Consider the following 13,370-nt stretch of genomic DNA (forward strand, 5'->3'; position numbering starts at 1 on the left):
ACCACATTGTTTCCACTACCTAATTGGTACCTTTTTCCATATGCGTGCTAGGAAGATGTCGAGCTTTCATCTAATTGGCTGGGGTCTGTCTGTGCCCTGCAAGAAATGACATTGCATTGGGATGAAAGTCTATAGAAGCAAAACAATTTTCTGAAGGCAATCACGGCCAGTATTGGCACTGCTATCTTAAAAAGGTCTTCTTGGCACCCTGAAAACAAAGTTCTTATCCTGGTAGTTGCCAATCACTTGCAATTCCTGTTACAGAGCAGTGTTTTTTTATATATAAAAAAAAAAAAAACTTTGAAACAATATTCTCAGACTTGCAGCCCCACTCTTATCTGCTTAGTATCACTGGGGGTCTCAGCCAATAGCTTGGGAACTGTAAACAGAGCCCAAGAACTTCTGGCAGGTAGTAGGTCTAGTAGTGGTGGAATCAAAACAGATGGTTCTCTTTCATTTGCATGATGGATATGGGTCAATATGCAAAGACTTTCTTTAGGCGTCTCTTTAGGAAGCAGAATATAATCCCCCAAATATTTTATTTATACCTAACTTAATCTTGAAAGCTTCCCAAAGTATTTTATAAGAGAAGTGTCTCTTCCTCTGGGCATCTTTAAAAGCCACAATAAAAGATGATCATAGTACAAAACAGTGGGCTCCTTCTCAGATGTGGAGACACAATGCAGTGTAATTACATGACACATGCCATGTAATTACAGTCCTCACTGAGGGCCTGTATGGACTTCAAAGTACTGAGCTGAGGTTCCTATATAGCCCTGACCACTATGTAGCTTTAACTCACAGTTGATTACCATACAGTAGGAGTCTAAGTTGAAAAATTAACAATGTACGCATTTATCTTCCCCAGGGATGTGATGAGTTTAGGGATCACGTTGGTTGGTCATCAAAAGAAAATCATGAGCAGCATTCAGACTATGAGAGCACAAATGCTACATTTACACGGCACTGGCATCCAAGTGTGATAGACATTTCTCCCTTATGAGGGAGGTGACAGACTGAGAGAACAGCACTGGCCTTCAGTATATATGAAGTGCTACTAGAAGACACTTGATTTCCTGGGTCCTTCCTGCAGTGAATAGAAGAGCTACAAGAAGCACCTACAGACTTGAACTCCTAAGTGCCACCAGAATTTATGAAAAGGGATTTAGGATCCACCAGTGGTGGCAAGGAAAACAGCAGTGACAATAAACAAAGTACTACCTGAATAAACATACAAACACCTTGAGCTCTCTAACCTCCTTTTTATCTAATAGACTTTTTAAATGTACATAAAAATTTAAAAAAGAATATATTTGTCAGATAAAATCATGATATTATTGTTGAATTCAACAAAATATTTTCCTTAAATCTGTGATTTCTGAATCTTTTTTTAATCATTTGTGTTTATTCTTCATAAAGACTTTCTTTTAGTATGATGTTTATATCTTTGGACCTTTTTAGTGCTAATTCTATGACACATTACTACACTGGGTACCTCTGAAGGATTATTTGAGTTCATAGAGATTTAAGAAGCATGACCAAGCAATCTGTCCAAACTTTGGTATCCTTTTGTGCCATTTACTTTTGTTAAATCAGCACCGTATTGACAAGGCTAGCTAATTGGCAGGGAGTCAGGAAAATGCAAGTTGCCAAGAGCTCTGATATTTTTTACAGAATTTTTTAAGGTTACACATATACTATCTTTTAAAAGAAAATAAAAGACAAAAAAAAATATATAAAAAATAAAAAAGAAAGAAAAGCAATAATGACCCCTAAGTAGTTCTAGGCACTTTTAGCAAATTGTTTGCAAGATGATTTTAATGGACTAGAGTTAAAGTGAGATATATTCTCAGATGTAGATCTACAACTGTAAACCTGCTGAGGCACTACATTGAATGGACAAGTGATTGTAGAAGTGTCTCAGAACATGGATGCAGTTCTCCAGTGTTACCTAAACCATGTAATCTGAGCACATTACATTTTTCTTCAATACTCTGCATTAACAAGTTGAAAGAAATAGCTGGCATATATTTTATATTAGTTTACGTTGAATTCAGTCCAACTGTGAGAATAAGGACGTAGATTTTATATTAGAACCATAGAGCATGAGGCAAGGGGCAGTTCAGAATTTTCATGTTTTTTACAGGCTTTTGCTGCTCTGAACAAATATGTGTGTGTGCTCACACAGACACAACAGTCACTCATCAGGAACACAGATGCAAGAGTATTTGCTCAATGGAATATCTTTGTATGCCATTTACTTATATATGTATTTTGTTTGATTAACCATAAGCAATAACAAAGCATGTCTTTACAGATATTGCAGGAATGTATATGAACCAGAGAGAAATGCTTTAAAAAATTCTGAAAATTGTGAACTACCCCAGCAGTGAAATGCTGTACTTCCAAAGAGAATTGGGCTGCTTCTATTGATTTTGATAGAGAAAGATCCCAGGGATCAGTCATAAATTGGACTTGTTTGATAATGTGGGCATCCACACAAAAAAAATAAAAACAAAAGAAAAAGCCTGTAAATGTTCCTTTGTAAAACTTGTAAATTTTATTTATACTGTCTTGGTTTGTACACACATTTAAGTGTAGTGAGCTCTGAATACATTGAAAATGCACTATATTTTTCTATTTTACTTGCAGAGCGTCACAAACAAACATATATATTCAGTGATACATAATGTGTTTTCCCACATTTAGGACCAAAGATAGTTATCAAAAACTTACACACATCATTTTCTCCCCTCCTTTTTTGAACCCATTTTTAGATCACTGTACAGTTATATTTGTCATTTTATTTATTTGTTTCATTAGAAAAATCAGTTTGGTTACACCAATTTTTGTCCCCCCACTTTTGTTGAACAAAATCTGTAAAAAGCTTTTAATTAGCATAATCCCGTTACATAGACACTTCCATTTGTAATCTTTGTAATAGACTGTAAATATATTTTTGGAACTATAATGCAATGTGCATAAGGGTTATTTTTCAGTGTCCATATATGATTGTTTATACAATTCACAGCACTTTACAGTCATGCTGAGAAGCCTAATTTATTGCCTGGATTTGGGCAGAGTAAGAAAAGAAGGTGATTATTCTTATTTCATATTAGATTGTCAGTCAGTAGAAATGGAGTTATTTTCTGTATGTGGCTCAAGATGTTTTTTAGCTATTAACATTAATTTTCAAAAATGAAAAAATAGAAGAAATGAAAAATAGAAGTAAGATGCAGAGTAGACTGCACACCCAACATTGAAATTAGTGCATGCAAGCACTCAGCTAACGTACTTCCAGTAGCCATTGGAACACTAGTAATTAATAAGCATCCATTTTGTGTTATTATAACTAAAGCTAAGTGCCTCACTACTGGGGTGAGCATCTGTGAGCAACTCCACAGGGTGCTTGTCAGTTTTGCTGCTGCTTTAGGCACCTAACTATGAATTTAGGAGTCTAAGTTCAGACACCTGCTTCCTTACAAACTTTGGCTATTGTTCCTAAGGGCTTGGTGATTCCAGGTACAATACAGCAATGCTGGTATTGCTGAGAACCCACAGACCCTAAATGCAACAGAGTTGAGGCCAGGCTTCACCTTGAGGACCTGCTCAATATTCTGAAGCACAGAGGCCTCAAAGCATGTGTGGTGACCTAGGCTCACACATGTAAAAGTGAGAGCCCTAATGTTATTTCTTCCTTATTTTTCCTTGTTTGATTTAAGCCATCTTCTTTGAATAGTAAATATATTTTATCATTCATCTATATACCTTGACTGCCTTAATGTTGCCACAATTTCTTACACATTTGAAAGTGGTAGAGTAGAAAAGAAAGCACAATCAATACCAATATCGCTATTGTATCTATCTATTCAGAACATTACTGCAGTTTAGAGCACATGCATGATTTATATTTGGTAGAGCAGTAACATATTGATGTTGGTTTCAGTTCCCCTAATTCCAGGAAAACATAGTCCAATGTAACAAAAAAAGTGCCAGAGAAAGTTGGTGTTCATGAGAGGAACTGAAGAAAGACTTGGGAGAGGGAATTAAAAGCTAAATGATGAAACAAAGAAATGAGCTCAGTTCTGGAAAGAAATGAGCTTAATTCCATTGAACGTGGGAATTGTGCACCACTAAAGATGACAATATCAGGCTGTCAGCGAAGTTAATCTTTCTTGACTTTATGCATCTAGAGCAAGTATCTAAAGCATCTAAAAGAGAGATGCCTAAGACAAGCAGAATGAATCTCCCTCTGGGAATACTTATCTCCATTACCTGTAGAGGGAACCCAGATGATTAGCTTAGTTTAGGCATCTGATGTCTAGATATTTAAAACCAGATGATTCCTATTCTATATGTCCTTGGCTGCTACAGTTCCCCCCAAACTGAGTGTCATAGAAAGGCAGCTCTTCCACTACTGGTACATCCCAGAATGTATTTAAACTGAGCTTTATCACAGAGAGAGGTTTTGGTTTTTTTATATTTGGTTTTTTTTTTCTTTTGTCTGTGTGTGTCTGGCTTTTTTTTTTTTTTCCTTCAGAGTTTTGTAACAGATCATCTAAATGCTTTTTGTATATGGGTATTAATTCTTGATACATTTTGTGATTGTTCTGAGGAAGACCTGCCTAGTAAATTACAGTTATTGAATATTTTAAATAATCAGAAATATTTGCTGACGTACTGCTTCAGTCCAGAGGTTATGTGATCAGATATGATAGCTGCTGTTTGCAAAACCATGTTTATCTAAAGCCTTGTCATGTGAAAATCTCCAGGAGGCAAAGATGCTTAAATGTGTCTAAAATTGAATGTTGCCCTTAATATCTCAATAATTGAGCTCTGTCTGTATTATTCTCCATTTAAAATGAGTTTTTAATATTTGTTTAAGCTGGAGTCATCTGGCATCCACTGAGGGAGTCTGAAAAAATATTTTAAATTAAATTTGCTTTTCTCCACTGATAGTAATACACGGTAAATAGTTTCCACTGTTTTGAATGTTGCAAAAACTATTGCTTTAATGTGGGGGATGAAGGGGTCTATTTTTGTTTTGTTGTTGGTATTTTTTTACATTTATTGATTAGTAGTTGAAATAAAAAAATAATAATTTGTCCTTAACTTTCTAAATAATTCATATGTAGCAATTGTGAGAATGATTTAAATTCTGTTACTTTTGGGTTACTACCAAGATGGTGATTGTGTCACTACAGCCATAATGCCAAGTGATGCTGAGATACCCTGACACAGTTACAGGTTCAGCTGGCACTCTGTTGCTGTGCAATGACATAAAGCAGTCCACTGGTTGTGTGGGAAGAGTGAAGGCCAACTCAGTCAAAAAAGGGTCATTCCACCTTCATATATATATACGTAATATTGGAGCTAACATTTACATCCATAATTCATTATATCCCTGCATACAGTTATATAATAACTTGTTCAACATTTGTTTGGTGGTGGGGTTTTGTGTTGGTTTGTTTTTTGATTTTGGACAACTATCATTTGTGCTGTTTCTGGAAGTTCCCAGATAAAATGATAAGGCCAGGTTAAGAAAAGTACAATAAAAATTCTTGCCTAACAGTAATTATGACAGCAGGTGCTGCAGGACTATTCAGACAGTTGGAGCAGTGATTTTTAGATAGCTGAGCTACTAGCAAAATGGGATTTATGCAGGGCCTGTTAGGATTGTACAATATGAATTTACTAATATGTAGAAATGGGGATTTTTTTCCCCACCAACTTTGAATGGAATTCAAGATGATTGATTTGAGATTCAAAAAAATGCTCAAAAGTTCAACCTATCCAACAATTGCTTTTAAAAAGTGATCTTTATTATTTTCATAGTGCAGCCATCTGTTTACTTGTGAATAGGTGGTCCTGTAATTAATTAAATTTCCTGCAAAAAGGATGGGGGTGAGGGAGGGTGGAGGGGGAAGAATACAAAGATTGTATTTATTTATTTTAAAAACTTTTCTGGATTAGGTTTGGCAAGATTTTTAAGTTAAGATAATCAACACACACATTTAGAGTAAGGCCTATTGAGACAACCTAAGGGACAAAATTAGTGTGTCTACAATATCCATAGAATTCTGAGCACACATTTAGGATGGGAAAGGGTCAGGCAGTTTGGAAGTGAAAGGAATCATTTGGTGTTTATAAGCTGTAGACACCATGTAGGTTACGTCCAGCAAGATTATGAAAAATGAAAGGAATCATTTGAAGTTTATATGCTGTAGGTTATGTCCAGTGAGATTATGAAAGGTGAAAGGCGTAAGAGGGAAATACTATGCTCACTTTTGTTCTTGGTGAAAAGTCAGAAGATGGGAGTGAATGGAAAGAGAAAGCTGTGAAGCCATTCAGCATGTCTAAACTGTAGGGTTCTGCAAGACATGATGGGAATGGAGTTAAGGAGCGTTGAGATTTTTGTTTAAGTAAAGAGATGCTGTTAATAAAATATACCTAATAATCTAGGGTGGAGTGGTTTCAGTATTCTGATTTTTCCTCAGGCCAGATTGGAATTTGTCAAAGAGACTAAATTGAGACAGATGGGAAAGCAACTGGTAATATGCAGCTCATTCAAGCAGACTTGAAAGAGACATGAAAGGAGAATTTTACATTAAAAGCCTACAAATAAAACATAAAATGATGGTATTTACTCTCAGTATGTTTTAGAATAGTTTTCTTTAAATCTAGGGTAATGATAGCAGATTTTAGCACTGATACTATACAAATTGGGTGAAATTATTGTCTGATTAGTGCCCAAAAAAAGAACCACAAGTCAAAAAATAGTTGATGTCTTGATAGCCTATGAAAAAAGATGAGATACAACCGAGCGAAACTTGTATAGCCAGCCAAATGAATCTTGGACAAAACAAGACATAATTCCTAGTGCCAGAATAGCTAAATCAGGAACAGGAAAACTATTCATCCATGGATCAAGGCTTCTGTATTTAATTGAACCAAATAACGAATTGTAGAACTGTGCTGCTAATAATAATTAATACCAATAATGAAAAACTACAACTTAGAGTTCATCTGATGAATTGTAATATGGCTAGCACTGAAAAACACACTAAATGCTTAAATCCAAAGATTTATGAATGCTGGTGATATTAGAGTTTCTGGACTCTAAGCTATTTAAAACCAGTTATAAACCAGAGAACATAAAGCCCCAAGTCCTTAACTAAAGCTTTCATATTTTCTGCCAAAGGAAAAAAAAAAAAAAAAAGAATGCTGAGGAGTCAGTAAGGTTGATCAAGTGCAATATCAATTGTTTTCTAACTATTTCCTTAGAATTATCGTGAAATGCATGACTTTATCTCATGTATTAGGAAACAAATGTCTTGCTCCAAAGATGCAGTCTCACTGAGAGGAAAAATCATCCATTTGTTTTAATAGGGCATCAAAAATTTGCTTGAAAAGAGGCCAGACTGAAGAATTATAGACAGACTTTATACACCTTGATCTCTCACATTTCATGTCTGTAGAGACATTGTTCAGGCAATTTCTTGACTATCATTCAACCTGTCTTACTATGCCAGCTTCCACTGGCTTCCTGAAGGGTTACATGTCTATTTTTAAGATGTCTGCTGGAAAATGTTTCAATTTTCTTTCCTCAGGGACCAACTAGCTTATACCAAGAATGTGTGTGTAGTTTGAGAATAGAAGGTTCAACGATCTCAGATTAGTTCTCTCTAGAGTGTTCTTTTCATTCAGTTATAAAAAAATAAATTGTGTTCTCCCATTGAGGTTGCACATAGTAAATATCATGAGAAATCTGATTTTCATGGAATAAACTTAGAAAATGCATCCAGATACCTCCTGAAGACCAGAAATGAGGGTCTTTAGATGGTGGCTAGGGTTGTGTTCAGAAAGAGATGGGCCTATCTTCATAATACTACTGGGTAGTCTGTGTGTGTGGCTTTCCCCCATAAAACACTCAAGCTAACAAATTATGGAGTATTCTGGGTAGAAGATGTCCTCTGTCGCTGTCATTGAAACTAGACCACAAATGCAGAATGTGCGTGTCCTTAAGAAAATAAAAATAAATAATAAACTAATTCTGTAACAGAATTAGACCAAGATTTCTCTTTCATTTATTTAGTTTGACCTTGGCAACAGCAATGCTTCCATATCAGGTCAGTGAAAGAGTAAGATGGTCAAGACATTAGAAGATTGGTTGGGGTGATGGGGCTCCTTGTGTGCAAAAAGAGGGGCTGAAAAGAGGTGGTGGACCTTTGGGTGACTTTGGGCAGTCTTTGTATTTCTCTTCCAGGATCTTTGCCATGTAGACCCTTTGTCCTCAGCCTGCCTCATCTCAGGACCTTCTACTGTCTCTTTTAATTGAGTACCCCTTAAGTCCTCCCTTATATTACCCTACACAAAATAAAAGTATCTTCTTCCCTAGTAGACAGTGTTTGTGCCACCACAGGATGCTGGAGAAGATGCAAAGACAGTGTTAGGTTTAAGTCCAATTCATTTGCCTACCTATGGGAAGAAACTGGGTCAGCAAGGCACGGAAAGGGATTCCTAATGAAGATTCTTCTTTATATTGCTGGGCCTCAGTATTATTATTGGACAACTAATTAAATGCTATTCTGGAGATAAAGGATGCACCTTGTTATTATTATATACTTTCCCTACATACTTCAGCTCATCCACTGCCAAGGGTAAGGGTTTGGAGGAATAAATAAATAAATAAATAAATTTAAAAAGCTTTCAGGTATTTCTTTGTAGTGCTCTTTTTAAGAGAAATAATTGAAATAACTGTTTTAATGCCTAAGTTCCCTAAACGTGTGCAAAAGACAAATCCTTTTTGATGTTTGGCAAAACTATCCCAAATAGGCTGTGTGCTCTCTGTTCCAAACCTCAGTCTTTATATGTTTCCTATCTCATCAAATTCCTTGCTTAGCATAGGGGTATGCATTCCAGTCCTCAGGATGGTATCTTCTTGTATCACAGCACTGAAGCCCCTTTCCAAGTCTCCATACTTGTTGCCTTGTGCAGAGATGTCTCTGGATTTTGAGGATTATTTTCCCAGCCATGAAGAGGGAAACTAATTTTGAAGTATGCTGTACTTCCAACTTTCCCTATCTGGCATGAGTCATTAACACCTAGCAGCGCCTGTGCTTCACTGGGGGATAAGTGGAAGTGGGCAGTGATGAATGAACATTTAGTACCCCAGGGATGCTAAATGCTATTAGGTAATTTACCAGCAGTGAGCGTACAGGTTCTCCGTACCCTTTCCTGTCATGCTCTTCCTCGTTAAAGCAACCACAAGCTGTGGGCATGTTTCGTACTGCTGCTAGGCTCCCTACATCTCTTTCTGTGACCAAAAATCTATGGGTTGGGGAGATCAATGCCACATTCTAAATGCAGAAGTCAATAATGTTGGTCAAAACAAAACTAAAAAAGTGGCAGGGGGGTTGGAAGGTATACAGAAGAGGTGAATCAGCCAGGCTTATGAGTGAACTGCCCAGGAACACCAATGATATAAGCTAATGGAGTAAAATAATATCCAAATTTTCACATTGATAGAACAGTCTAAGTGTGGAGGGAGCTGAATGGGACAAATCAGACCACCTAGCGAGGGGACTGTTTCAGGGTAGGGGGGAGGAGAGACGAGGACCTCTTTATGAATTAATGAAACTCATATAGAAAGTCACATGAAAATTAATGCTTTACCTGTGCTACCAGCTTTTGAATTATTTGCTGAAGAAAAAATATAGTTTACACTAGAATTACATTTCTAGCTTGGAAGTATTTCCTAGAAGTATTACCCATTTTCGGCACAGGAAATTTGCTTAATAATTATGGGAAAAAGAAAAAAAAAAAAAAGCTTATGAAGGCAGCCTTCAAAGCAGCTAATACCATTTTTATACTTATATTCTGAAACAGGTTTGTGTAAATCTTTTTTTTTTTTTAACATCTGCTGTTGTCAAGATATTTAAATTAAAAATCCTAGAGAAGTGGATATTACATATTTCATAATGCTTTTACAAGTTGTTGCATGATATTACAAGTTGAATTTTTGAGGTCTAAATTGATGGTGTTTCACTTTAGATATCAGAACAGAAAGCGTGTATCTTAGCAAACATCTGCATGCTTGTCATTGAGCTCTTATGGCATACATTTGCAAAACAGAATGTTGTGTTTGGTAGAAATTAGACCACAAGTTTATTGTATTGTTGTTGTTTTCCTATTTAACGCCATTAGGTGATTGAAGTCCTTGTTAGCTAAGGTCAGTGAGTACTAGTGAGCAGATGAATATGATGTAAATTGGTAAAAGCCATATCTAAAAAGTATGGAGATATCTCAGAGAGGTGATGTCTGGCGTTTATTGAATTCATTTTCTATCCTTCTTTGCCACAACAGTCAGAGCAACAAGACAGACTGACTCCCTTCATGCTTATTAACAGCTGAATTGTAACTACACACAGTTCAGGATACATAGCTGATGTAAATGTAACTCTTATCTGGCATCCTTTTACCTCTGTTTCCAGGAAGACTCACTAATTTTTGTGATTTGAGAAATGACCTACTCCTTTTCTGAGGACACAGAGAAATTTTACATAGTTGTTGTGTGAGAAAGGCAAAGTAAGTCTAAGACTGATCCTATAGCTTTGGGCTTTGGGAAGGTAAGAGAAAGGCAATATGTGGGAAGGGTTAGTGTCTATAGATATACACGTATAGCCAAGCACTTTGAGCTGCATCTGCTGCCTGGAAAAAGGTTGATTAGGCTTAGCAAGATGTTCCACAGGCAGGCTTTATCTCCACGATTCTTTCCTGCACTTTACAGCTTCTTCCCTTCCTTAACCACATTTTCCTTCCATAAATACCCTCCCTCTTATTCTGAAATTGGTGTTTAGGCCACTTCTTTGGGAACAAGGAGCCTTATGTTTTAAGTAAATTGGACTTTTTTTTTTATGCAAGAGGTTGAGTGGCCTGCCATGCCCCAGAAGAGCTAATATCTTGGTCTGTAGGTACCATGAATCTGGGCTTTCCCACATCATTCTGACATTTCTCAACTATTAGATAAATTATTTATTATCTCTTTGATCTTTTATAATGTGTTTTCTGTTGAAAGGATGAATTTAGACATCTACTTTCAGAGAAGGTTTGAGGTTATGAATCCCTGAAAAATGTTCATCAGGACACAAACAGATTTACTGCTGGGATACATGCTGGCATACCCAGGACCCTCTTAAGTGTGCTGAGGACTAGTTCACACTGACTTTCCTTTATGTGGAATTAGGGTGTGGGTGGTAACTTATGCATGTGCTCTTTTTGTTCCATTATTGAATACATGTATGGCCTTGGTATGCAGAACTGGATAAATGAGTATTTATCCAGAACCTGGATAAATGAGTATTACTTTTGACCACACAGCTGACCCAACCAGGAACTGAAGCCTTGTCCTCATTTCAGCATATTTTGTCAGACAGCTTAGCCACTCTCTTTGGCCTTCAGTTTCTTGAATTTACATTTTAGGTTTCTATTTCTTCCCAGAGATACAGGCCTGGAACGACATTGAGCATCAGGGCAGCCTGACATGAAGCATTATGATAATGAATAGCTAGGTCATACAGATGCAAAGAAATAATCAAATTGATTTATCATGTGTCACACAGGGACCCCCTTGTCCCATTTGTTAATGTTTCATACTTGTTAGCTTGCACCTGGTCTCTGCTCTATAAAAGGCAGTAATTGACAGTGACAACAAGGTGCATGCAGCCCAAAGTAAAGCCATGCCAGAGTCCAGGGTATACATACACTATCCCATGAATCTCTTGATCCAAAGGCCTTCATCCTGGTGCTGACCAAAAAAGGTCAGTAGAGGCATTGCCAATAAAATATAACCTGAGGTTTTAAATACCTATATATCTAAGAGCTATCTGTGACTACCAGTTGCCTTTAGCTTTGCATAAATTCACATGTCAATCATTTTTACTAATTCAAAGACATACTTGCCTTCTAAATATTAAAAAAAAAAAGTCAGAAAAAAAGTCTTTTTGGAAGGAATTTCTTCTGAGAGTTCTCTCTTGCTGCATTCTTTTCTCATGCATTCCTTGCATTACTAAGGTTTCAAAGGGCAGGTGCAAATAAAAACTAATAGAAGTGAGGTGTAGCTTAGTTAATTCCTTCCCTTCATGCAAAATTACACTACACTAGAGATGAAGAAATGTTATGTCACTCCATTAGATTGCTTCCTCTAGCTTTTTTTTTTTTTTTTCCTAAAACTCAAATATTATGGCTATTAATATTGTCAGATCCTCTTCTCAGCTTGTCATAAAACATCTGCTGCCATTTTGTCCAGTCTGGTGACAGAGATATATGGCATGCTATAATGTATTAATAATGCTCTTTTCCTGAATAAGTATCTCCCCTTTGATTCACACTGTTAAATAATTTAATCTGTGTGCCAGAATAACATATACTGTTTTGGAATCAACTGTAAGAATATTGGTTGGTATGGCAGGGGGCATTCCTCTGCTGGTTTATTTTTCTTTAGTATTAGTGCTATATTGACTTGTCTCAAAGTCTGTAATAGATTGCTTTTCTCTCAGGAATTTTCAAATAATTTAGCTAAGAGGTTGCTAACCATATTTATAATATATACATATATTTTTAAAATCCTGGCCTAAATCTATTGGTCCTAAAGCTATATTGCTTTAGAGATTCCATATGGCCAACCTGCCACTGAAATTACAATAAAATCTTCATCTTTTTATTTACTTTTTAATATATTTTTTAAAGCTTTTGCATTATTTTTTGGCAACATAAGTAAAATAAGCATTGTCTTAGGATGCCTAATATCACGCAATGACTAAGACAAGTCAGTTAAAGTATTTTATAAGATTCTTCAACAATACTGATAATATCAGGCTAAAGAAGATTCTTCCTTATTAATTTATACACCTACCATATGTATCTTTTTTTAAAATTAAGTATAGTTTAAACTGAATTAACACACCCGTTCCACCCTTTTCCTGCTTCTCTGTATTAGAGTTATCAACATCTCCCTGTCCCTAATTTAATACCCAAACACCCATCCAGAAACAACAACAACAACAAAAAAAAAACACACTGCATCTCATTCATTTATCTCCTTTATTTTAAATACTAAAATTGTCAATTATAACCTTATGGCTCATTAAGAAAAATGTGAAACATAACTACATTTCCTTCATGGTAGAGTTGTTTGCTTGGGAATTTTGGGGTTTATTTATATTTACCTAGTGAGTCAACGATTATTTTTGTCAAGTGGTGGTATATACATCAAGATGACAATGATAGTATAATTTGCCTCTATTACTTCCTGATATCAGGATTCTGCTGCACTGCCAATTTTATATCTGTTGTTATTGTTTGTTTGACAG

General features: G+C 36.1%; 1 protein-coding gene across 7 annotated transcripts in view; it reads left to right on the top strand.

Annotated features, from left to right (window-relative positions):
• EPHA7 (EPH receptor A7) overlaps nucleotides 1-13,370 on the top strand; it is a 166,450-nt gene that overhangs the window by 149,342 nt on the left and 3,738 nt on the right. For 2 of the 7 annotated variants that reach the window (XM_080587442.1, XM_080587443.1), the window contains exon 17: nucleotides 869-11,996. The exons of the other annotated variants lie outside the window; for them this stretch is intronic. In XM_080587442.1, coding sequence (XP_080443568.1) covers nucleotides 869-983 — 115 coding nt within the window. In that variant the 3' untranslated portion in view covers nucleotides 984-11,996. Of the gene's footprint in view, nucleotides 1-868; nucleotides 11,997-13,370 lie in introns of those variants that run through there. 7 annotated transcript variants of the gene reach the window in all.

Source organism: Anser brachyrhynchus (assembly GCF_964034855.1).
Source record: "Anser brachyrhynchus genome assembly, chromosome: 3".
Lineage (NCBI taxonomy): Eukaryota > Metazoa > Chordata > Aves > Anseriformes > Anatidae > Anser > Anser brachyrhynchus.